Source organism: Solanum stenotomum, chromosome 3, assembly GCF_019186545.1.
Source record: "Solanum stenotomum isolate F172 chromosome 3, ASM1918654v1, whole genome shotgun sequence".
In the NCBI taxonomy this organism is placed as follows: Eukaryota; Viridiplantae; Streptophyta; class Magnoliopsida; order Solanales; family Solanaceae; genus Solanum; species Solanum stenotomum.
The window spans coordinates 63,115,202-63,140,530 of NC_064284.1; the positions used below are offsets into that span (position 1 = coordinate 63,115,202).

The 25,329-nt window shown below is 31.4% G+C and overlaps 4 protein-coding genes across 4 annotated transcripts; 3 read left to right on the forward strand and 1 right to left on the reverse strand.

Moving 5' to 3' along the window:
• The first annotated feature begins 2,438 nt into the window (after positions 1-2,438).
• On the forward strand, positions 2,439-4,816 carry LOC125860670 (uncharacterized). Its single transcript, XM_049540671.1, has 2 exons — positions 2,439-2,809; positions 4,349-4,816. Exons 1-2 carry the CDS (start codon positions 2,538-2,540, stop codon positions 4,689-4,691), a joined length of 615 nt encoding a protein of 204 aa, XP_049396628.1. The 5' UTR covers positions 2,439-2,537; the 3' UTR covers positions 4,692-4,816.
• A 2,274-nt stretch (positions 4,817-7,090) lies between these two features.
• On the forward strand, positions 7,091-13,211 carry LOC125860850 (probable polyamine oxidase 4). Its single transcript, XM_049540881.1, has 10 exons — positions 7,091-7,446; positions 8,810-8,904; positions 9,000-9,088; positions 9,169-9,282; positions 9,764-9,851; positions 9,943-10,028; positions 10,124-10,226; positions 11,027-11,124; positions 12,060-12,489; positions 12,713-13,211. Exons 1-10 carry the CDS (start codon positions 7,422-7,424, stop codon positions 13,019-13,021), a joined length of 1,437 nt encoding a protein of 478 aa, XP_049396838.1. The 5' UTR covers positions 7,091-7,421; the 3' UTR covers positions 13,022-13,211.
• Positions 13,212-18,742: 5,531 nt separating this feature from the next.
• LOC125859152 (uncharacterized) lies at positions 18,743-22,135 on the forward strand (the record flags this gene model as incomplete). Its single annotated transcript, XM_049538862.1, has 5 exons — positions 18,743-18,889; positions 19,416-19,627; positions 20,504-20,711; positions 21,297-21,417; positions 21,954-22,135. Coding segments are annotated over 5 exons (870 nt in total), but the record flags the coding sequence as incomplete, so codon positions are not given.
• A 779-nt stretch (positions 22,136-22,914) lies between these two features.
• On the reverse strand, positions 22,915-25,310 carry LOC125859536 (trans-cinnamate:CoA ligase, peroxisomal-like). Its single transcript, XM_049539304.1, has 3 exons — positions 25,101-25,310; positions 24,368-24,743; positions 22,915-24,071 (listed from the first exon to the last, which is right to left on the reverse strand). The coding sequence occupies exons 1-3, from the start codon at positions 25,296-25,298 to the stop codon at positions 22,957-22,959; spliced, it is 1,689 nt and encodes a 562-aa protein (XP_049395261.1). The 5' UTR covers positions 25,299-25,310; the 3' UTR covers positions 22,915-22,956.
• Between the last annotated feature and the right edge of the window lie 19 nt (positions 25,311-25,329).

A 25,329-nucleotide genomic window follows, 5' to 3' on the forward strand; every position in this document is an offset into this window, starting at 1 on the left:
ATTTCTTCTTAGCTTCAATTTTTTTTTTTTGTCTTAATTATCGAATTATTCATAGTAATTTCTCAAAATATTTATCTCAAATTAATTAATATTTTTATTTTATCCTTTAATCTAAATACTAATTGTTCTCACAGATTACAAGCACTTCAATAGCATAAATATTTTTATAAAGAAAAATCATATTTTTAAGACATAAATGATAGAGAAGTGGCAAAAAAAAAATCCCTCATAGTTAATTTTTTATTCTTAAAGGACATGTAAAAGAAAAATATATAACAAATAAATTGAGACGGAGACACGGAGGAAATAGTTGGACAATCAAAATACATACTTTTTATTATAATTTTTTCAAATACTTTCTAAATATTCTGAATTGTTAACTATTGTGCCTTATAGCACTTTTTATATAATTTCTAAATTTATAAATTTTATTTAAAATAAACTAAAAATTATCTGTTCAAATTTATATCAAACATTAGTTAACTTCACTGTCGTTATATTTTAAATCAATGCAAACTAATTGAAATGGGGAGCATTTCAATTGATAGTTGAAAATTGAATAAATTAACATTGTATGGTCCTTGGATTAGGGTAACAACATGGTACAATTTTCAAATTTGAAATGTAACTTTAAGTTGAATTTGTCAAATATCATATTTTAAATTTTAAAAAATATATATGAATAAACATGCCCCCTCCCTTATGTGGATGGATAACTATTGGAAGAAGAAGTGGTGGAGGATAAAGACGTACAAGTTTAATTAATGAATTAAGTAAGGTAGTGATTACCTCCCAATTTTGCAATTAGTTACTGTTTTAATTTGTTTGTCTTACGTTTATTTTTTTTAAAAAAAACTTGATTATAGTTTTATAATTTTAATTTTCCTTTTGAAATATTTATGATTATGAAATTAAAAATATTTTAATATATTTAATATATTTTTAATTTACTATTATAAATTTAAATTATATTTAAAAAAATACTCCGTATCAAATTAAAATAGAACGAACAAACTAAAACGAAAAGGTTATGATTTACCAAATTCCAACTGTCCCCCAACGGATTTTAGGTCCACCATAATTAAAGTTTTGTGCCGCACATTAATAATTAATTAATGTAATTTGTTTGATCAAGTTTTTGATTAATTAAAAGTAATTATTATTTTAAAAATGATTATTCAAAAAAGTATGATATTTGATAAAGTTTTGAAGGAAAAATAAGTAGTATTTTCTTTGAGTAGCATTAGTTGTTTTTTCAAAAGTTATTTTTTTTCGTAAACGAATTTTAAGAAAAATACAATCTAAAAATTTAATTAAATATTAATTGTTGCTCAAAATACTTTTAAAATTTATTAGTGAACCAATAATCTTTTTTTTTGACAAATAAATTTAGAAAAATTAGTTAACTATTATGATTTCTCTTAATATACTTTTAAACAGGTTATGAGAACTTTAAATTTTGTATTTGAGTTGAAACAATAATGGATTATATTATTGGACAGAAATTGATCTGTAAATAATATTGCAATGTCCTCAAATAATACATGTATAAATCCATTCAAAACAATAAGAAAAATAAATCCACGTCAAAAGTTTTAAGTAAATCTCTCTTTTGGAAAAAGCAAAAAGAGCAGAGAAATTATTTTTTTTATTTTATTTTAGGGACGGTGGAAATTAATAATGAATAATAATAAGAAAAAGAAAAAAAAAAACAAGGAGCGTCGTAGGAAAACAAAAAGGAAAAAGAGAAAAAACAAGTAGCGGTAAAGTAATAAGTTGGAGTGGAGAGCCTTATCCATTATTTCACATCTGCAAACACTCACTCGCCCACATCTAAGGTGCATAACACACACAAATATAATAATTTTGGGGTCCATATCAAAGCTCGATTAATTTGAATTTGAGAAATTTAAATGTATGTGGGCCCCATTTCATATATATCGAATACCAACTGTATTTATCAAAAAAATCATTATTCTGATTAACAATAAATTTTGTGAAAGAGAAATTAGAGATAAGAGAATATCATAAAGGTTCTTGAGATTTGTTGATGTCTTCTATTTTATGCAGAACCTCTTTCATTCAAGGCTCTTAGTAATACACAGAAGGATATCTCTTTCATTCTCCTCAAATTGCTATAAAATTTCTTCATAATCAATTTTGCCACGTAGTTTACTTTCTTTCATTAGTCGATTTCGTGTTGCTAAGGATAGAAGATGAAATAAATAAATAATGCTAGTGGTGTCCATCCGCCAAAGGATGAATGGAGTTTGGTCCAAACACTTTATCTTTCCATTTATCGTACTGATTGGGACAAGTGGGTCAATTAGGTTGGGTTGGCACTAAGATAGAAAACTGGATAACGCCGAATCTTTTTTTTTTTAATTTAAAACTATAGTATATATTTATATTTATATTTATATACTCCTTTTTCACCTTATCTTGTTTCACCTATTCATTCACATAGAAAGTACAAAAGAAGAAAATTGCATTTGTTTTTTTCAAGAACTGTATGGTGGATTTTATTTGTTTAGATTATGAATGTGAAAATGAAATTAGTTTCTTTGGACCAACAAAACAACCATGGGATCATGGATGAGGAAAATCATGATTCTGATTCTTCTGATATTTTGAGTAATTTCTCTTCATCTGATTCGGAGTTGCTTGGTGAAGAAGAAGAAGGAGAAGGGGATTCTTCAGATCCGACTTCTCCAAATTCTTCTTCTTCTGGTGATTCAATAAGTCATGATGAACACACAAAAGGAGCTTTGCAAAATATGTCCACTCTTCTTCAAGAACTACCCTTCAAGTAACAACTACTTTCCTCTGTTTTTTATTTTTTATGTTATGTATTTATATTGAAATCTGATTAAATTTGTATGTATTTACTTTCGTACGTAATATCATAAGTTAGATGAAGTTATCACGCCCCCCTTAAAGATAGAGGCTTTAGTTATCGTTTGAATCACGAGACAGGGCAAATTATTACATTATTCGTTTAAAAAAGAATGACCTAATTTGATTTGGAGCAAAGTTTAAAAAAAAACTTGTGGGTCTAAACTAAAGTTATGTCAAAAGTATCAAAATGTTCTTTAATCTTATGGTCTTAAACATGTCAAGTGGAAAGTTGAAGTTCAAGTTTTACCAAAAAAGGAAAAAGGTCATTCTTATTGAAACAGACTAAAAAGGAAATTAGATCCTTCTTTTTTAAACAAAGGGAGTATATGAAAGGATGAGATTTATTTTAAGGTGGGAGTTGATTTCTAGTATACTCACTTAACTAGTAGTTAAATATTATTTTAGAAAGTCATTTTTTATTGAATTAATTGAAATCAAGAAGAAATGGGATATGGTGAGTAATAACTAAGTGACGATTTGAGAAATCAACTTTTCAAAGTGTTTTAGATAGCTTAGCTAGACTAAAAATCCTTATATGTGGTTCAAAAGAGAAGGGGTAGAAATGTGGTAAAGGAATTGATTAACTCATCAAGTCTCTCATGACCTAAGAGGCTTCTATCCGATTCTAATTAAAGATGAGTGAATATTCGTTATTTATGGTCACTTAATTTGAAAATACCTAAAATAGGGCATGTAAATTGATACAATTTTGGGCACCTAAGATGTCATGGCCAAAAATGATGACAATGGCAATGTGTTTCCTCATCCGTTGTCAAACCTTGGCCTTGATACCAATTGTTACAAGGGCGCCTAAAGAATACTAGATTAGTTTACTTCCGCATATTCAAGCTTTGCTGAATAAGAGCTATTTGATACCTGTATTGTACTTGAAATTAGTCGAATTATGTTTAAGCAGGCTAAAACACCATAAAAACCATACTTTTCAATTATATTAAAAATAACTAATTGCTCGTTTGGATAAAACTATTAAAACAGAAAACAAGCAAAGTTGAGTGGTGTTGAACTTATTGCTTTTGATTTATTTTTAGATTAAAAACACTACTTTAAACAAATACTTTTGATTTTTACCAAATACTAGATTCATTTCTTAACATGCTATCAAAACATAATACATCCCAATTCTTGTTTCAGAGATGTCCAGCCCTGGACGTAAGGTACGGTATTGAAGAGTTCCCACATCGAATGTAAAAGGAATGGATGATCTCTTTACATGTTCTTCGACAATCCTCCTCTCTTAAGCTAACATTTGAGATTGAATTGGATTCTAGATCCTTCTTTTTAACAAATACCACAATTAATCTAAAGATGCTGAACTTTGATTTACATTTTAACATTATCTAAACACCACCCTCTAAATCCTTCTTTAACATTTTTCACATTAATATTTCATTATGATGCTAATTAATTGTCCCTTTTTTTGGGTTAATAGGAGAGGCTTGTCAAAACATTACAATGGGAAATCACAATCATTCACCTCTCTATCAAATGTGAGGAGCTTAGAGGACATGGCTAAGCCAGAAAATCCATACAACAAGAAGCTCAAATCATGCAAGAGTTATGGAGTTTTCTTAGAAGGTTTCAAATCAGATAACTTGCATCCTCCTATTAGAAGCAATAGTTCTTCAAGACTAAGCTCAAAGAGAGGCTCATGTTCATCATTAAGAGCAAAGAGAAATGGAAGCTTTCTTGGGAATAATAGTAGACCTCCTGCTCCTCCACATAGATCAACTAGTACAACTAGTTTTACAACTCAAACCCCTTTGTTTGCTTGATGGTTCTTATCAAAAAAATATTTAAAAAGGTTTACTAAATGTATTTACTTTGTTGTTGTTACTGTTTCTTTTTTCAGCTGGATGCTATGTGATGCTTTCTGTAGTACTTGTTATATTTATTTTTTTATGTTCTTTGATATGTGTTACCTGAGTCGGATAGAGGCATACTTCTGTCCTTTCTTGATTACATCATGTGGACTTCATTGAGTATGTTTATGTTGCTGTATTTTGTGTTCGAAGTTACATACTTAAGTTGGATCTTACTTGTTTTATTTAAACGGTAGGTAGGTGGAGAATGTATGTGTTGTGACATTTGAAATTGTTTTGGTTATCAAAGGATGACTAATCTACTATTATTATTATTTTATTTTATTTGACTTAGTATAAAATTTAAGAAACAAAGATAAAAGTGTGACATTTGAGAGTCGGAAATAAGTGTATGAGTATGAACTTTGGATAGAAATGGTTGAAGTCGTTCAAAAATGACAGAATGTTAGTCATATATGATTGAACTTCAATTACGACATACACATGTTGGATTGGGTTGGTTTGGATTTTTCAAATATCAAAACTTAATCAATATTTGTGTCGAATTCTTAAATTTCTAAATCAAATCAAACGAAAACCAATAAAAGTCAGATTTTGCAATTTCAATATTTTGTTTTCTCGAGAGAATTAAAGTTTTTATCATATAGATATATAATTAATTTGTATTTCAAATATTTCTTTTAAAGTCTTACGTAAGAAAATAAAATATGATATGAGCTACGATACTGGGCCAAACACTAGGATTTCAGAGTAGTGCTTAACACACTTTTTCTTCTTTTCCTTTTGAGTCCAACTTCTCCTTTAAGCTCCTTTTCACTTTCTCTTGAAAAAATTATAAATAATTTTGCATCTCGAACTCCATTGATCATACTAATAAATTAAGCATAAACTAAATTATAAATACGTAAGTAAACAACTCTAAGTAAATAATAAAATCACCACTTATCAATTAAATAATATATAATTGATAAATTAAAACCAATTTTTTTGTCATAAATAATAATAAAAAAGATATATTCGAAAATTCAAAATATTCCGACTCACGCACACTCAAAGTGCATTTAGTGGACATTGTGAGGTTGTTAGGTTAGGATATCATCAATTCTTTGTCCACACATATGCACAAGTTGCGCCATGACTCAAAAATATGAATTGTTGTATCTTTGAATATTTGATGCTACTCTCTTTAGGTGAACCAACTTATATGACAATTAGTTGTAAGCATTATGACTTTTTTATGTGAATTTTTATATATATATAAATTTATGTTGTGTATTAAAATAGTGAATTCAGATGAATTCATTATCAATAATATTCATCAGATTATACTTATCAGTATTTGATAATCAATTTATTTATCATTTTATTAGCCTAGTTGTCTAATCAGTTGGGGGTATAAATGGACTTTAATTTGTTTGGACTCTGTATAAATACACATCAACAATTTAAAAAATAAATAAAAAACAAAAGTACAGTTACTATACAAAAATAGATAAAAAATAAAATATAATTTTTAAATAATAAATAAAGAGAAAATGAAAAAAAAGATAATGACACAATCACCAAATCAATTGTTGCATAAATGAGATTTTTTGTCATTATCTAACGATGAATTTAAAGATACGATACAATAAAATTCAAGTAACAATGTATTTATAATAACAATACAATGGAAAACAACCATCCAAACAAAGTGCGAAGAGTGTGTATAAATATGTCCTTTAACTTGACCACAATTAACATCTATGTCCTTCGATTTCAAGTAGAGTATAAAATCGAATACATATCCTATGTGTCATAATACACATAAAACATCATATATGACGTGAATTGCCCTGTAGGACGATACGTAGGATGTAGGATGTATGTTTCTACTTATCTAACTTTGTACAAGTCAAAGTGTCTACTTAGGGCTTGTTTGGATTGGCTTTTGGCTTATGACTGGTAAGCCAAAAGTCACAAGTTAGGATTTCTAACTTATGACTTTTGGCTTATTTTTGTTATTTTAGCTTTAAAATAAATGCTTATAAACATTTTAAAACTGCTTAAAAGTTATTTTGACTTAAAAACACCTAAGATAAGTCAATCCAAACGGGCACTTATACACGTCAAAAGTCAAACTACATAAATGTCAATTAAGATCAAATTAAAAACACATTTATATATTATGCCTAAAAAAAGGTGAACAACTCATGTGGAAAAATATAAATTATGACAGGGCACCATCCAAAAAAATTATTTCAAAGATAAAATGACAATAATAACCCCACCAAACACAAAATATCATGAAGATTGGCGCATTAAAAGCGGTTGTCTTTTGCTTCTTGTTAAACTGTTGTTCTTCATTCATTATATATAAAACACTCATTTGCCGTTGCCTAACAACTGTTCGACGAATTGCCTCAAAGAAAAGAAAAACGAAATTTGTTAAGGAATTTGTGATCTATGCAAACCAAACGATTTGTTTATTTGAGGATTTTGTGATTATGAGTGGATTTGATCAGTTACAGTGTTGTTACAATTTAAGCCGCATCATTGCCGGCCTTCTTCTCTTCATGCTTTACCATTCTTTCCAATTAATTTCCAATTTCTTGCTTCCTATACACCCTTAACAACATTCCCCACACACCCTTTTCTTTTCTTTTCTTGATTTCTTCGAATTCAAGTAACCATTGTTGAATCATGGAGCTCAAAGGGAATGATTCTGGTTAGTTTGTTAATTGTATTGAATTCTTGTTCATTTACTTTTGTCTTGATTATTAGGGAAATACAATGTATCAACCTTGTGTAAAGTGTATGGAAGGTGTTTATAATTTATATACAAATATGGGTTGAATTGTGTGTTTATATCTTAAGAAGAATCGTCTAGTGTATGTGTTGGCTTTGGTCATTACCTGAGATTGAATTTGGGATGGTATATCATTTTTGGTTTTTAGTTGACAATTAAAAGAATGTGTAAGGAATGTAGGTGGTGGGTTTCAAACAGGCAACCTAATGAATGCAAAGTGGTGTTGAAACAAATGGTTGACACTGCGAGCTTCATTCAATTTATATTTAGACGTTAGAATATCAAATGAGATGGTGTTGTGTGCATTTGCCTTTGGTGGTGATCTTGTTGTATTCGAATCTTGGGTCTGCATCTGTTCATGAAAAGAATTGCAACTTATTAGTCCAATTTAGCTTCAAAGATTAGTCAACCTTGTTAAGTGCCACATAAATTGGGATGGATGGAGTAATGTCTTCGTGTTTTGGGAAATTCCCGGATCCGTTAAACTGTGACTGATTACTGTGATTGCTATGATTTTACTGAAATAATAGATGAAAAGCAGTGAAGTTATAGCAGAACTATTCTATATTTGTCAAGAAATTGAATTTAAATTAATGTTGTTAGCTTGCGTTATGTGTGTGGGCTTATATTGTTTAACTCGGAGTGTTGATTTTTATGATTGGGAAAAATGCGGATTGAATAAGCAAAGGGTCCTTTCATAGTTCATGTGTGTGCCCATATCATTTGATAATATGAACAATTGAGGGGACTCAAGTGATTTGTCTTTTTAAAAACAATCCTCTTATAGTATAAGCTTTCAATACCCCTAGATCTTTGGTTCAATGATAAAAGAAGAACGTAGGTAATGTGGAAGGCAATCATTAGTAGAGTGAGCCCTGACGTTGACAAAATCTTGGTGTATAAGGGGAGTAGAGTAGAATGGTGTGCTTATATTCTGAGTTTCAACTTATACCCAACAAAGGTTGGGCCAGCTAACCAAACAGGGGATTTTGTACGATATCAAAAAAATGTTATAAGCTTTGCACCTGTTCTACAAATTATTTGTTTACAAGTTGTGCAGTTGGTTTTGATATGCTTTATTGGAAACATATTGCATCTATGAATTCTTGGAATTAAAAGAAATATGTTATTCACTTCTTCTGCTGCAGTTTTGTATAGTAGTGAAGCCGCCTTTACTCCATTCTGTTATTTGTTACCCTTAGAATATATATATATATATATATATATATATATTATGGCCATGAAACTATTGGTTAACTAGGCACTTTACCACCTTGCTTAGGGAGGCGACATGGTTCATCTCCGTCGGTCATTGTAATTGGTGGAGGTATCTCAGGGGTAGCTGCTGCACGTTTCCTTCAGAATGCTTATTTCAAGGTGAGGTTACTCATGACTTTAAACCCCTTGCACATGTAGTGACTTTTATGTTCTAATTTTTTTTGTGCTAATGAAGCTGGTCTATTTTTATCCAGGTGCTCTTGCTGGAGTCACGAGATAGACTTGGTGGTCGCATACACACTGACAGCTCATTTGGTTGTCCAGTTGATCTGGGAGCTTCATGGTGAGTAACACTAATCTTTTACTCTCGAATTCTTTATCCAGAACTAGATGCTTATTCATGTTCTTCAAATTGCATCTCAGGCTCCATGGAGTGTGCAATGAAAATCCTTTAGCTCCTTTGATACGGCGGCTGGGGCTCACTCTGTATCGAACTAGTGGTGACGACTCAGTGCTTTATGACCATGATTTGGAAAGGTAAATAGGATTTTTGCACATTTAGTTTCAAAATGATTTTGTCATGTTTAGTGGACATGTTTCCCTTTTGTTTAAACACCCTGTCTCTCTCTATCTCTCTGTCTAAATGGAGGGGGTGGCTTATCTCTTGGTTACACCTTAGATTTTTGGCTTCAGATTTTTAAAGTCCTGTTCTCTGTTTCCATTCTGATGTAGCCACTCAAAAATCGGGGGAAAAATCTGTTAGCTTGTTCTTGAATTGTCGCAGTAGCTTTTTCTGCAAGAAAGTATCTTGCAGTTTATTGTAATCTGATTCATAATGAAAAAGTAAATCACACTTATAGTTTATCTGTGTGGAAGATTTGCTGCTTGCCTTCACATCTCTCAGTCCGCTCATGTATCTGCTAGATTTTAGCCTATATTCTTTTTGCTTTTGTGTACATTAACTAGAAATGTTATTTCATCATTCAGGAGCTTGATTATGTTTTCTTTCTTTTTAAAGCTGCATGCTGTTTGACATGGATGGTCATCAAGTTCCTCATAATACAGTTGCTGAAGTAGGAGATGTATTCAAGAAAATCCTCGATGAGGTTGGCTTTGCTCTGTTTTTATTTCACCAAGTGCTATTCCTTTTGAGGTTTTATAATGTAAATGAATGATTATGTGTATCGGCAAATGCAGACTGAGAAAGTGAGAAATGAGAATAGTAATGACATATCGGTTCTTCAAGCAATATCTATTGTATTGGACAGGCATCCTGAGCTGAGGTATGGGAAAATGTTCTTCTCTTATAACCAACTTATGTTTGTTTCTTTTAAATCTGTAATCTAGCTAACTTCACTGATCTTATATACTGCCGCAGGCAAGAAGGAGTCTCTCATGAAGTACTGCAGTGGTACATATGCAGAATGGAGGCATGGTTTTCTGCCGATGCAGACACGATCTCTTTGAAAACTTGGGATCAGGCAAGTTTTTTTTCTTGTTATTCAAAGTTTCTTCTAAAAGAGTAATTTTATGTGCATCTCTTTGAATAGTATGTGCATCTAAAAGATTTTATTACTATTCCCAATCCCCAAAGAAAATATTCCTTATTCGAATGGCAAGGCTCTAACCAGTGGCGAACCCAGGATTTTCGCTCGGGGGTTCGGAAAATAAAAGTATAAACGTGTAAATAAGCCAACAAAATAAAATTTCAAGGAAGTAGTAGTATATAATTTAGTGGCGGACCCTTGAGTTTTTTTGGGTTTAAAACCACACTTTTAGCATGTTTCATAAAATTAAAAACGAAAAAAAAAAGGTGAAAAACGGAACTGAAACTAAAAAAAAAAAAAATAACTGAAACTAAGAGAGAAAAAAATAAAACGCTAACAAAGGGATTCGAACCCTTGATGTGGAGCTTGATTTCAAGGAGACCTGCCGCCGGGCTATCAATTTTTCTTTGTAATTGACGGCGTTCAAAATATATATATCCACATAAATACAGAAAATTTACCTGAATGGGTGAACCCCTGGAACCCATGTGGGTCCACCCCTGGCTCTAACTGCCTGGTTCAGTAATATGATGAGTAAGAAAACTGTCAAGTATTTCAGAAGTTTAAGACACAACTACGTGTTATTATAGCTATCATTTTTAGATATCTACATACTTCCAGATAGGAAATTTTGGGGTTCCATTTTACATTAGATGCTTTATATTACCGCCATTAGGATATGGTTGATGAATAATTTCCTAATTATGTAATATTAATGTTTACATTGTGTGCAGGAGCAAGTTCTTACGGGTGGTCATGGACTAATGGTGCAGGGTTATCACCCGGTGATTGAGGCATTGTCAAAAGATATTGATATTCGTTTGAATCACAGGTATGTTGATGGTTTTGAGTGAAATGTAAAGTTTGACATCTTGTTTGTTGCTTCTTTAGCTTGTCACCCTGTTGGCTTTTCACTTTAGAATCTCAAAATTAATGCAGCACTTGTGACTGTTAAACCCATAGACGGACCAACTTGTGGACTTACGATTGAATCTTCTTGTTACAAGATTTTCTATAGGAAAGTTAAGAAACAAAATGCAATTCATTTCCTCCACAGCGATGCCATTTTCTTTTTAAGTCACACCACAGCCCGGCATAGACATCTCTCCTCTCTCCCAAACCCCTTCCCTGAAAAAGGGCAGGCCACTGAAATAATGGGAGAAAATGCCCCAGAAGGGTTTCATCTGCTGGAAATGTTGCTTTCTTATTTGTATTTTACCCTTTTTTCAATCACTTCATAATCTATGATGGATTACCTGTCTGCATCAGAGTTGATTTTTTGCCTTGGTAAAATTTGTCTGTTTTTCTTGGACATCCTGAGAATGTTAGCTGTGATGCAACTTTTTTTTTTATAATCGAGAAATTTCTGAGGAATAGTGTGGCACAATTCGAAACTCGGGGTTGATGGGCCTATCCCTATCTACCTTTCTCCAATCAAATAGTAGGCTTTTGTCCGCACCAGGATCCAAACTCGTGACGCATGCCTAACCTATACAGTGGGCTACACATCATGCTAGCTTTATTCTTACCACTAAACCGAAGCTCAACACATAATGCAACTTTTCTGCTGCACACTGTTTAAGAATTTATCAACACCATTCCCAAATCCTAACCCAAGCCTCGGTGTTTACAAGTATTGGCTGTGGAGAATTAATGAAGCAAATAGATTTTTATTTTTTTGCCAAGTAATTTCTTATCTTGATTTACCTCTACTTTAGCCTCCATGCTTGTCTGCAATTCTAATTTTCAATTGATCTGAATTACTAGGGTAAAGGCGATTACGGATGGGTATAACAAAGTGATGGTTACAGTTGAGGATGGGAGGAATTTTGTTGCGGATGCTGCTATAATAACTGTGCCTATTGGGGTTCTCAAAGCCAACTTAATTGAGTTCAAACCAAAATTGCCAGATTGGAAGCTTTCTGCAATAGCAGATCTTGGTGTGGGCAATGAAAACAAGATTGCATTACGATTTGATACTGTATTTTGGCCAAACGTTGAATTGTTAGGCATTGTTGCACCTACCTCTTATGCTTGCGGGTATTTTCTTAACCTCCACAAGGCAACAGGGCATCAAGTCCTTGTCTATATGGCTGCCGGAAGACTTGCTTATGATGTAGAGAAATTATCAGATAGAGAGGCGGCTGATTTTGTTATGCGTCAGCTGAAAAAAATGTTTCCTGATGCACCTGAACCTGTGAGTAATACCTGGTCCTGCATAATTCTATTTCAGTTATTACAGCTGCATGCATTATTTAACTATGGTTGCCTTGGACTCACCAAATGTGTTGTAACACACATGGGGGATTCTCCAAAAATGCACTACGACATCTTTGAAGAGTCCGAACAACATATATTGTTAGTAACTAAAACGAAAACATGTCTAATAACCATTGAGCTGATACCTATATATGTTGCAGGTTCAGTATCTTGTATCACGCTGGGGAACAGACCCGGACTCCCTAGGATGCTATTCGTATGATCTGGTTGGAAAGCCAACAGATATATATGATAAGCTTCGAGCACCCTTAGGTAATCTATTCTTTGGAGGCGAAGCTGTCTGTATGGATGACCATCAAGGGTCCGTGCACGGTGCCTATTCAGCTGGAATCATAGCTGCTGAAGATTGCTGCCAGCATCTCATTAAGAGACTTGGAAGTGTTCAACTTGTTTCCTCCAGGGAAGAAATTCTCAAATCCATTGTTCCCCTCAAGATTTCCAGGATGTGATCATCTTCCAACAAAATCATAACTAGGTTCAAATGTTGTTTAGTTTCCCTTTTTTTCCCTCTGCTTAACTAGTAGTGTGCTCCGATTCATCGTCATTTGATTAACTTTCTGAAATGATGAATGTGGTTGTAGCACTTGTGCATCGGGTTTGCTTTTTTTCTTTTTCTTTTTCTTCTATCAATTGTATTTTCCAACGTTCGCAATATAAAGTTGTTTTGCATATTATATCCTTATGGTTCGATCTTTTTTCAAATCCCACACAGCGAAACCTTAGTACATCGACTGAGCTGCCTTTTTTTATATATGTTTGTTGCCAATTTTCAAGAAGTTTGATTAGTAGATAGAATAGCAGCTCTCCCATATCGACAACAAAGTTACAATGTAAGATGTTTATTTAATTCAAAGCTGAATCGCTGTGTGGTTGGTTCAGTTTTAAAACACTCACAATATTATTATTTTTGAAATTTTGAATAGAGTGTCAGAACACTTTATTAGGAGTTGAGGTGTTCGATTAAAACATGGTTTAGTTGGACATAGTTGAGGTGTTCGATTGAGACATGACTCAGTTCAAATGTTATTTATTAAAATTTGAGGTGTTCGATTGAGAAATGATTTAGTTGGACATAGTTGAAGTGTTTGATTGAGACATGACTTAATTTGAATTTGCGACAAATTTAAAGTTATGCATTTTCCCTATTATTAAGTCATTAATCTATGACAAGTCAATTAAAATAGATCTGTAATCCCCCAAAAAAACTCTTAGAACATGTATAAGAAAATAAAGCTACTTTACTTAGGATAATGGGTTTATTTTAATATTATACGTAAAAAATAATGTTCATATGTTTTGTAGATGAAGAATTAGTTGGCTCCAATTTTATAGGAAATGTTAGAAGTTTTTAATGATTAGTCTTTGGGAAAATGCATAAGTACCCCCAATCTATGTCCAAAATTTTAGAGATACACTTATACTATACTAAGGTTCTATTATCCCAAACTTATTTTATAAATAATTTTCTATCCTTTTTCGATCTACGTGGCACTATCTTCTAGGCTCAGCATGTGTTGACAATTTTTTCAAGCTATCTGGTTGATAATTATTCAAGGTTTGAATTAATTCCTTTCAGAATAGAGCAAAACACTATTATGCAATATTAACAATTGAAAAATGTAGAAGTTCAACAAACTTAATAAACGAAGTAAGGCCTGTTTGGATGAACTTATAAAAAACAATATATAACTCAAAAGTTAAAAGTCATAAATAGATGATACTCTATCTGACTTATTTTAAAAAAAATTTGACCTAAAAGTGAGTACTTAAAAACAATTATTCCCTCTATTTAAAAAAGAATGATCTCCTTTCCTTTTTAGTCTATTTAAAAAAGAATGACCTCTTTCTTTTTTTGGTAAAATTTTAACTTCAGTTTTTCACGTGGCATGTTTAAGGCCACAAAATCAAAGGACAATTTTGTACATTTGACATAACTTTAATTTAGGACCACATGATTCAAAAGTCTTCTTTATTTTCTTAAATTTCGTGTCAAGTCAAACTAGACCATTTTTTGTGAAATAAGTTTTAACTTTTTCAAACACCTCCACAATAAATAAAAAAAAGGTTTAAAAATCAATACCTATAAAAAATAAAAGTTAATCCAAACAAGCACTAAATCATACGACAATTAGTTTCTATCTTTTTTTTGTTTTGTTTTTTTTTAGTGTGTAAAAATGAGGCGAAGCCTCTAAAATTTAAAATCACTAACAGGTGCAAAAGGAATAATTTCACGAGAATTATTAGTGAAAAAATAAAATAAAATTTTATCTAAATATTTAATCATTTGTTAATTGTTTGTTTTTTTTCTTGGAGTTGGAGGTATGGTTTTATGTCTTCTTTCTTTTGTTTGCAACAACAGCCTGCCTATGGCAAGGCCATGAGGGGTTGGGTGGCCCGGATCTGAATCATGATTGAACATGACGCTTGCTTGGTGGACTTAGTTAAGAAATAAAGTTGCGTATTTGCTATAAACTATAACTTTTGGCATGATGGTAAGCGTTTGATCCTAACAAGTGATATCAGAGTCAAGGTTGTGGGTTTGATTCCCAAGAGCAACATTCTGCATGTGGCAGGTGTTGGGAGTGGGATTGTTGAGTAATGTCAACATCCTGCCTATGGCAAGGCCCACGAGGGGTTGGGTGGCCCGGATCGGAGTCATGATCGAACATGACGTTTGCTTGGTGGACTTAGTTAAGAAATAAAGTTGTGCCTTTGTTATAAGCTATAGCTTTTGACATGATGGTAAGCACTTGATCCTAACATTTCTTTTACGTAAACAATGTTAACATGTGTTATGCATAATTATAGCTTAAAAGAATTACAATTTGTAGCTATATATAGTTGTTGTTTTATAATAAATTTATCTCTCCTTTCCTCCTCTCTCTTTCTCTACACTCTCGCTTACCTCTCTCCTCTCTCTCACTCGTCTCTAACTTTCTCTACAAAATAAATACAAACGATAACAATCAATGATATAAATATGATGTGAGACCAAAAATATATATTTTAATCATTATTTGTTTCATATTTATTAGTTATATCTGTACTTTTTTAGCATGAATTTTATGAATTGTGTTAAATAGTGTATTTTATTTATAAAAGTAAATTGGTGTAAAATTGAAGAAGTTTAGAGCTAAAACGAATTAAAGATGAAAGGTGGAAGAAGAAAACTAAGCAGACACCTTAATAGAATAAATTCAATATAATAATATATAAAGTATAAAAATTGCAAATTGGTAATCAGCGAATAGAAAGCTTGCCATGTGTCACAACATGAAACAAGGAGCTGCGCCAAATCTTGAAGGCGGTGGACAGTGCGTGAGTCAAACGGAATTCAATTCAGTTTGTGTTTTGATTTTCCTACCAATTTTGGACTCAGTTATTTTATTTAGAATTCTCTATATCTATAAATAGTCCATATATATAATTATTGGAGGAGATTAATCACAGGGTATCCAAAATAGAAAGTCGTCAATATTTTTTAGGGTTCTTTTCTTAGAGATTAGTGGCTAAACGCCCTTATTCTGGGGTTGTAGCTAGGAGTGTACATGACCGGATTGGTTCGGATTTTTCAAATATCAAATCAAATCATTTGTGTAAAAATTTTAAATTTATAAACCAAATCAAACTAATAAAATTCGGATTTTTTTGGGTTTTTCAACCTCGGGTTGGTTCGGATTTTTCAAATACCAAACCAAATCATTGTTTCGAATTTTTAAATTTATAAATCAAACCAAACTAATAAACCTCGGATTTTTCAGATTTTTGAATTTTTTTCGGTAAAGTTTACATACAAACATATAATTAACTTGTGCTCCAAATATTTCTTTAGTCCAACCAAAATACAATTCTCTAAGGTGTTTCTTAAGAAAATAACACAAAATATGAGATGAGTGATGACACTAAAATATTCAATAAAAAATAATAATGAAATCATCATATAAAATAAATATTGCAAAGTCATAATGAAAATGGTCATAATTTAAAAGTACTAAATCATGCTAAAATAAGTTTAATAAGTATTAGTTACATTACTAAATATTTAAGGAAAATTAAAATTAGATTATTTATTTAAATTGTCTAAACCAATGTAAAACTAAAGAACAAATATTCAATATTATTGTCATTCTTAGCATTGAATTGATTTTCTTTTTGCTTTAGTATTAATTTGATTTTGATTTAAGTTTTATTATAATTATCAACATCTATGAACTATAATCTTTATTGGACCATTCCGAATTCTTAGTTTTAAACTTGAAATAATATATTAAAAGATAAAAACTATGTAATAGTATAAGAAATATTTTAAAATTATATCAATGTAAATATTTTTATGTATAAAATAAAATTTTAAAATTACATATATAATGTCGGGTTGGTTTGGTCTCGGGTTTGTTTTTTTAATTAAAACCAAACCAACCCAAATATAGTCGAATTTTTTTTTTCCAATACCAAACCAAGTCAAACCAAATCACTTGTCGGGTTTTTTGTTCTGTTTGCGGTTTGGTTCGATTTTCGGTTCGATTTTGTACTCCCCTAGTTGTAGCTACGGATTGATTGTTGATTATTTAAGGTTTTTGAATTAATTCTTAGTTGTCATTATAAGTTACTTTTATATTCTTACTTTAGTATTTCTTGACTGGCCACCTAGAGATAAATACATTGTCTAATCTTAAAATCGAGAGAGGAGGGGTTAGATAGACCAGAGAATATAGAGAGTTCGATCAATCCATTAAGTTGAGGTGATTTGTGTTTAGGAGTGACACCCGGACGAACAACTTGCTTGGTTACGAAACATGATGAAGTATAAATGCTCGCCAGTTAGGCCTACTTATCCCCGCTCAACGATGTAGTTAGACAGCTACTAGAATAGGCGACTAGAGGTCTAGAGACCCGACTCATACAATTAACCTTGTAAATCAATACCTTGACAACTAAAATTAGTTCTAAGTCAAGAATATGATACATGAGATTCATTGTATGCTTCAGCCCTAGATTTTTTTAAATTACTGTAAGTAATTTTATTATTTTATTCCTGAATTCTTTTCTTTGACACTCTTAAATAAATAATTAGACCAATATAATTTAGTAAAAATAGTTGATTAATAAATTTTTTGGGTTCGATAATCTGGTTCTTTTAAGAGCCACTATATTACTTGCGCGATCACATACACTTGCGTGTGCAATTGAGAGCAACAAAATACAAATGGTAATTGTCAACTATACAAATTATATATTTTCAATAATAAATAAATATGAATGATAAGTTTTTCAAGAGAACAAATACAATTATAAGTACAAATACACCAGACAACAAATACAAATATAATTTATTACAAAATACAACATTGATACAATTATATTATATTCATTAATGCAAATTGTATTATTTGTTGATATAAATTGTATTTCATTAATACACTTGAACCTGATACAACTTGATACAATTATATTCATTAATACAATTGATTTTTATCAACAAATACAATAGTTTCTGATACAAATCAATTATATCAAGTGTATACGTGATACAATTATCGATCAAATATACAAATCAATTATATATATATATATATCGCTTCTCCCCTCCCTCTCTCAATTTCGCTCGCCTCCCTCCTCCTTCTAACATGTAGCTAATTTTTTATACAATTATATTTATTGATACAAATCAATTGTATCTGTGATACAAATACAGATCAGATACACAAACTAATTGTATCTCTCTCGTCTCTTGCCTATCTCTCCTAGATATCTCTTCCCTCTCTTATCCGTCTAACATGTAGCTACGAATTGAAATTAAGCAAACTATAATTATAGAGCTCTAATTACGAACCAACTATAATTGTTTTTGATAGTTCCTCCCTTCTATTATGCTATATAACGAGGTAAGGGCCACTAGAGCCGTTCTAGTATGGCTATACCCATATAATTAGTACTATGTTTTATAAGAAAATCAATTTTGATGCCAGCCAAGAATTCTGATTTTGATTGAGTTGCACGATAATTAAATCTCACATAAATGGTTGACCAAAAAGTATTTTATTATATTTTATTCTGTTTTTTTTTCTATAAAAAATGTGTGTATAAATATATACTAAAGGTTCCAAGATAGAAGAACATATACACAACTAATTTGAACCTCTTTTTTCTTTTTCAAAAAATTTTCTATCAAAATGTGTTCAAAAAAATTGAGATTAAGTGATGGAAGAAACTTAGCTTACAAAGAGAGAGGTGTTGCTAAGGAGAAATCCAATTATAGAATAATCATTGTTCATGGCTTTAATAGCTCCAAAGAAAGTGAATTTCTTGCACCCCAGGTTGGTATATCTCCTCCATAATATACTTTAAGGTGTATACGGTACGAGCGAAAAATATTTTCTTGAAAAATAAGTAATTTTTTTTATGTTTAATAAGCTTATGTATAATTTAGGCAAATATAGTGGAGATTAGGGGTGTGGCAAAAGTGGATTAAGCCTTATAGCATCAGGTTCATTTGAATCCTTTGATATGATTTTATTTTATTTGATGCATTTGAACTCAATAACTTTTGAAGTGGTGCATAAATAATGTGATAGAATTTGCTAAAATCACAATAGATAGTAAAATATAAACTTATAACGTTAAAAATAAATGAGTTTAATATTAAAAACGTTAAAGGTTAATCCGTAGAGCTTAAATTCTGAATTTGGGTGTGGGATGGGCTTTGGGATGAGGAAGAGACAATCCGTTTAGAATATTATTTGTGGAACTTGTGTTTCCTACTTTTACCAGAAAAATCATTTTCCTCCTTTTATTACATGGATTTTAAGAATGTTTTAATTTGTTTCTTGAAATTGTGAACAGGAAATGATGAACAAAATGGGGATATATGTAGTACAATATGATAGAGCTGGATATGGGGAAAGTGACCCAAACCCAAAAAGATCCCAAAGGAGTGAAGCATGTGATATTGAAGAATTGGCTGATCACTTACAATTAGGATCAAAATTTTATATTATTAGTAACTCCATGGGATCTTACCCAACTTGGAGTTGCATCAAGCACATTTCCCAAAGGCAAGATCCACTATTTTTTTTTGCATTTTTTTGTCTTTAATTTGATAGCTGATTCAGAATTTAAAGTTTATGTTTTATTATAAATTATTTGAATTAATATATAATAATAACTGAATTCATAATTAAATACTTATAAATATTTAGTAAATATTGTAGTAAAAATACACAATGTTTGAGCAAAAATTAATGGGTCACGTGAACCCAATACTTTAGCGTTAATAGTAAAAAAAATAATTCATATGAACTATCCCTATTTCACGAGTTACAACTATCAGTATCTATGCATTAAAACACATAGATGTTGAGTAGATGGTTATAGTTCAAATAAGAAAAGATAACAATTGATAGTTGACCTAGTTAGTTTTGAGGTGTGTCTTAATACATAGATGATGATAGTTCAAATATGAAAAGAGAACAACTAATAGTTGAGATATGAAACTCGCAAAAAGGTGATAGTTCAGATGTGTACTTGACCATTAATTTTTGCCCGAATCGTGCATTTGGCTTAAATCCTGTAATTATATTTAGAGGTCCACTTAATATGTATATAGAAGGGGAGCCTTGGTGTCACTGGTAAAGTTGTTATCATATGCTCAGGTGGTCAGGGTATCAAGCCGTGGAAACAACCTTTTGCACAAATGCAAAGTAAGGCTGTGTATATTAGACCTTTGTGATCCGTTCCATTTCCAAAACCCGCACATAGCAAGAGTTAGTACACCAAAATATTTTTTTATCTTTTTTCTTTTTTTACTTGATATGTATATATAATTTATCAAAATCCTATATCTACCTTTGTCTACGGTCAAATTTAAAGGGTTTGTCGATGTATTCTGCCCTTTTGTTTATTGTGATTTTGATCTTGTAGTGTTTTAATAGGTTAGCAGGTGTGGCATTTGTTGTCCCCATTGTAAATTACCAATGGCCATCTCTTCCTCTCAATCTTATTGAGGATGATAAAAGGAAAAAAAATTATTGGTGGATGATGTTTCTTGCTAGATATGTTCCTAGATCATTGCTACATTGGTTAGTAATTGCAAAATCATCCACATCTTCTTCAACCAAGAATGTACCTGAATTTGAAATGGTAAAGTTAATTAATTCTATTTCATACCTATCTCAATGTTTTGTATATACTTATTCCTATATGCTTCAAATTGTTGTTTAGTTTGTGACTTAATTTCATGACGAATATATGTATAATCAATGTATAATCTTGTATCTGCTTAAAAATATCTCAATACATTTCTATATATTTTATGGATCATTATAGAAAACTTTGGCCGAATTAATTGTTTAATTTTCCTAGTCAATATACATATTATACACGAATCATATACCTCAAACAACTATTTTTAGTTTAAGCAGTTGAGTGAATGGCTATTTATGTTATATCTTCTATATTATGTTAATGAATATGCCAGTTATATACGATTACACACATATTATATATAAATTATACATATTATACCTCAACCGGCTACTTTTCATTTAAGCAGTTGAGTGGATGATTATTTAAGTTATTTCTTTTATATGATGTTAATGATCAATGTTTGACTAAAAAAATGGGTAAAAAGTGGACAATAATCTGTGAGCAATACAAGTATAGTGAATTAGTTTGTTAAAATACTATAGTTTTTTGAGTCTTTACTTTTCTATTTGCCATCTACAGGAAAAACTAAGGAGTAGAAGTGATTTTGACAACCTTTGCAATGATTTCCTTGTGGCTTTTAGTAAGTGGGATTTTGATCCATTGGAGCTAATTAGTTGTCCTATTCTTGAAAATGGTCAAAGTAATGTTCACATTTGGCAAGGTTGTGAGGACAAATTTATTAATTTGAAATTACAAAGGTATGTAGCCAAAAGGTTACCTTGGATTCAATATCATGAAGTTCATGATGGTGGACATGTATTGATCTACGATAGTGTAGTTTGTGAAGATATTTTAAAGTCCCTTTTGATTGGAGAAGTGTCGCGTCTCAATTAAATAATGACATGTCATCAGTATTCGATATCTTTAATTTACATCAAGCGAACCACATTAATATTGTAATTGTCAATACCAAGGGCATGTACATGTAATTTATACAGATTTTAAATAAGATTTCACATAATTATAGATCATGAATGTAATTACTTATTGGTATTTGAAAGCCAGTAAAATATTTTTATTTTCTCAGACATGATATTAACCAATAAGGAAAAACCATAATTTGATTGGATTTATTTGAATTTTTTTAGTGAAAATTAATTAGATTACATAAATAAGAGAGAGAATTAGACATCCTAGCAAGGATCAATATTAGATAATGTCTTTTTTTGTTTTTAGCTCTTAAAAAGTTTGTTGATATAAATAAAAAGTCATACTGGACTGCCCTCTCCAAGCTAGGAGTTGGTCCATGTGACCTGGGCGAAGGCCTAGATTTCATGGATCCTAGAGTGGAGGAGACTGCGTCAGGCTGGCTTCACAGAGCAACGATTGCCTCCCGCTCTTCCCGCTCTTCGCAATGAAAGGATTACGGATCGGTGCTGCCCAAGCTCATCAAATGCCAGATGGACTTGTCTAAATTGGACCATCACTTTTTCTTCATATTTTGTTAAAAATTATCCCACTTTTAAAGAAAGATTAGTATTTTTTGTAGTACATAAATAGAATTAAATATTTTTTTAATACAATCTTTTTATCTTAATTTATGTTACACAATTAGAATTTGGAGAGTCAAATAATTTAAGTTTGATCGTGTATCTAGGCATGAAATGAAAATTACGTAAAAAGAACTATAAGGTTCAATAATTGACAATTCAATTTAAAAGATATATAAAAATACTATAATTAAACATAAACTAATTTGGATCTTAAGAACCGAAAAGTATATATTATCACATAAATTTAAACAAAGTGAGTAGTTGAAATATAGAGTTGATAACGTAAGCAAGACAATCGTCACTAGTAACTCCAATTAGAGATGTCGCCAAAAGTTACATAATTAATTATTTACTTTATGGTAAAACACACAACAACAACAACAACAAAAAAAAAAACTCCACAGCAGCCAAAAAAGTATAATAATACTATTTAAACACTTGAATTTTATAATAATAAGTCCTTACCCAAGACTTTTGTTAAACTATCGAAAACAACTCATTTATCTTTAAGACAGATTAGATATCCATATGTTCCAGCATCTTCAGACCTCGCTTTGTGAAATTCACCGAATATGTTGTTGTTGATCTTCCAAATATTATAATATTACATTATTAAATATAATATAATATTATTATATTATAGACGAGACAAAGCAAGAACTTGCTCATAATATCTTGGCTTTTCTCTATTGACTTGACTTGTATTTTTGCTTTTTTGATGATTTGACTTTTCTGTGACAACAACAAATGTTTTTAGCAATTGTTCTCAAATGATTTTTTTGCACTTTTCCTGTTCCAGTCTTGGGTAATTCTTCAACAAATTTCACCTTTTTTGGTACCATAAATCCTGGCAAATTTGATCTACAATGTCCAATAATATCCACTTCTTTAATTTGTGAATTTTTTGTCAAAATCACAAATGCACATGGACTTTCACCCCATTTTGGATGTGGCATAGCCACAACAGATGCCTCTACAACATTTTTATGTTTCATTATAACATTTTCAACTTCAATACTACTAATATTTTCTCCACCAGAAATTATAACATCTTTACTCCTATCTTTAATTTCCAAATATCCATCTTGGTGAATTACACCAACATCACCAGTAAAAAACCAACCATTTTTAAAAACCTCGTAATTCGCCTTATCGTTCTTGTAATACCCTTTCATAATACTGCTCCCGCGCAAGCACACTTCTCCGATTGATTTTCCGTCACGTGGCACGTTAAGCATGTTGTCAATATTTTTCACATCGACATCGGCTAGGGTTAGTATACTAACCCCTTGTCTCGATTTCAACTTAGCTTGATTTTCACTAGGTAATTCGTTCCATTTCTCTTGCCATTCGCACAAGAGGGCCGGCCCGGTTGCCTCTGTGAGCCCGTAAGCATGGACCACGTGGAATCCCAGCTTCTCGATTTTCTCGAGAAGAGGTGCGGGTGGCGGTGCACCACCCGTGAGGATTTGGACACGTGTGGTTATGGGTTTGGAGTACTCATCATGTGGCTTGGCTTCAAGTAAGATGTTGAAAACAATGGGTGCACAACACATGTGTGTAACATTATGTAACACAATGTTTGTGTACATTTCTTTGGCAGTTGTGTTTCTAATACAAACATTTGTCCCACCACGTGCAGCTACACCCCATGTGAATGTCCATCCATTGCAATGAAACATTGGTAAAGACCATAAGTACACTGGCTCAGTACCCATTTCCCAACCTAATAATAGGCTCAAAGTGCTCAAAAATGCCCCTCTATGACTATACACAACCCCCTTAGGCTCCGAAGTCGTACCTGTTGAAGACATAATTAAGTAAATAAATACATATATTCTTTTCATCTCAACTCATGTGATGGTATTCCCCTTGAATTTAAGGATAAAAGAACCACTTTTGAAACTTATGTTAGTTATATTTGTGGTCATAAATCATTAAGGGTAAAATAGGATGTTTTAAGCTAAATTGTTATCAAATATAAAAAGTTGTCATTCTTTTTACGATAGACTAATAAATTGAGAAAGAGGGGGGTTTACCAATTTTATAAATAAATTAAAATTCTTAGATGAGATGATCAGATGTTTTCAACTGTACCTGATGTATAATTCAAGGTGATTGGATCCCATTCATCGGTGATTTCTTCGGGGACGTAACTCGGATTTCCTTGGTGCACAAGTTGCTCGTACTCGAGCTCACCTAGCCGGATTCCGGTAGGGGAGTCGATGTCATCGATAACAACGACGAGGGGTATTCTTGTCATTTTGGATGTTGCTAGTAGTTCAAGGGCCTTTTTAGCAATTTCAAGGTACTCATAATCAACAAAAAATACTTTGGCTTCAGAGTGTTTGAGAATAATTGCAATATTCTTAGCATCTAGCCTTGTATTTATTGTATTCAATACAGCCCCTGCCATTGGCACAGCAAAATGCATCTCATATATTGCTGGAACATTTGGTGCCAACACTGAAACCTACAAAAAGAAAAAAAGGGGTTAGTTGTGAAATTCGTCATTAATCTATCGCCAAATACCTCGTAGCTAACATGATTTTTTTTTAATAATCTATCGTTAACTTATTTAAAAATGAATTAGAAAAAGATTTTTATTATTTAGCGACAGAAATTGTCTTGTCACTAAATTTTTTTTCTTTTATAGTGAAATAGGTAAATATAGAATCATGTCACTTGATGTAATTTCATGTAAATCTCTATAATAAGTATTAATAACAAACATGAAATAACATATTGTGTTAGGTTTTTACACATTCAACATATACATAACATAAATTCATCACGTTTAAACGATAATTGATTAATTTTTTGTACTTACCACGTCGTTCTTGACAATGTTAAGAGATCGAAGAGAGGAAGCAACACGACAACAACGCTCGTAGGTTTGCCTCCATGTGAAACGGACATTTCCATAGATGATAGAGGTTCTATTGGCATAACATTTTGAGGCTCTTGTTAAGAAGGTAAGAGGAGTTAGAGAAACATAATTTGCTCCACATTTTGGTAAATTATCCATAGGATTAGAGTAAAAGTTTGTGTTTTTTTTC

Excerpts from the sequence above, each read along its gene's own strand:
- LOC125859536 (XM_049539304.1), bottom strand. The coding sequence starts at position 25,298 with ATGGATAATTTACCAAAATGTGGAGCAAATTATGTTTCTCTAACTCCT. Across the intron at positions 24,744-25,100 it reads ACATTGTCAAGAACGACGTG|GTTTCAGTGTTGGCACCAAA; the intron begins GTAAGTACAAAA and ends TTCTTTTTGTAG. Across the intron at positions 24,072-24,367 it reads CACCTTGAATTATACATCAG|GTACGACTTCGGAGCCTAAG; the intron begins GTACAGTTGAAA and ends TGTCTTCAACAG.
- LOC125860670 (XM_049540671.1), top strand. The coding sequence starts at position 2,538 with ATGAATGTGAAAATGAAATTAGTTTCTTTGGACCAACAAAACAACCAT. Across the intron at positions 2,810-4,348 it reads CTTCAAGAACTACCCTTCAA|GAGAGGCTTGTCAAAACATT; the intron begins GTAACAACTACT and ends TTGGGTTAATAG.
- LOC125860850 (XM_049540881.1), top strand. The coding sequence starts at position 7,422 with ATGGAGCTCAAAGGGAATGATTCTG. Across the intron at positions 7,447-8,809 it reads GCTCAAAGGGAATGATTCTG|GGAGGCGACATGGTTCATCT; the intron begins GTTAGTTTGTTA and ends CACCTTGCTTAG. Across the intron at positions 12,490-12,712 it reads TTCCTGATGCACCTGAACCT|GTTCAGTATCTTGTATCACG; the intron begins GTGAGTAATACC and ends TATATGTTGCAG.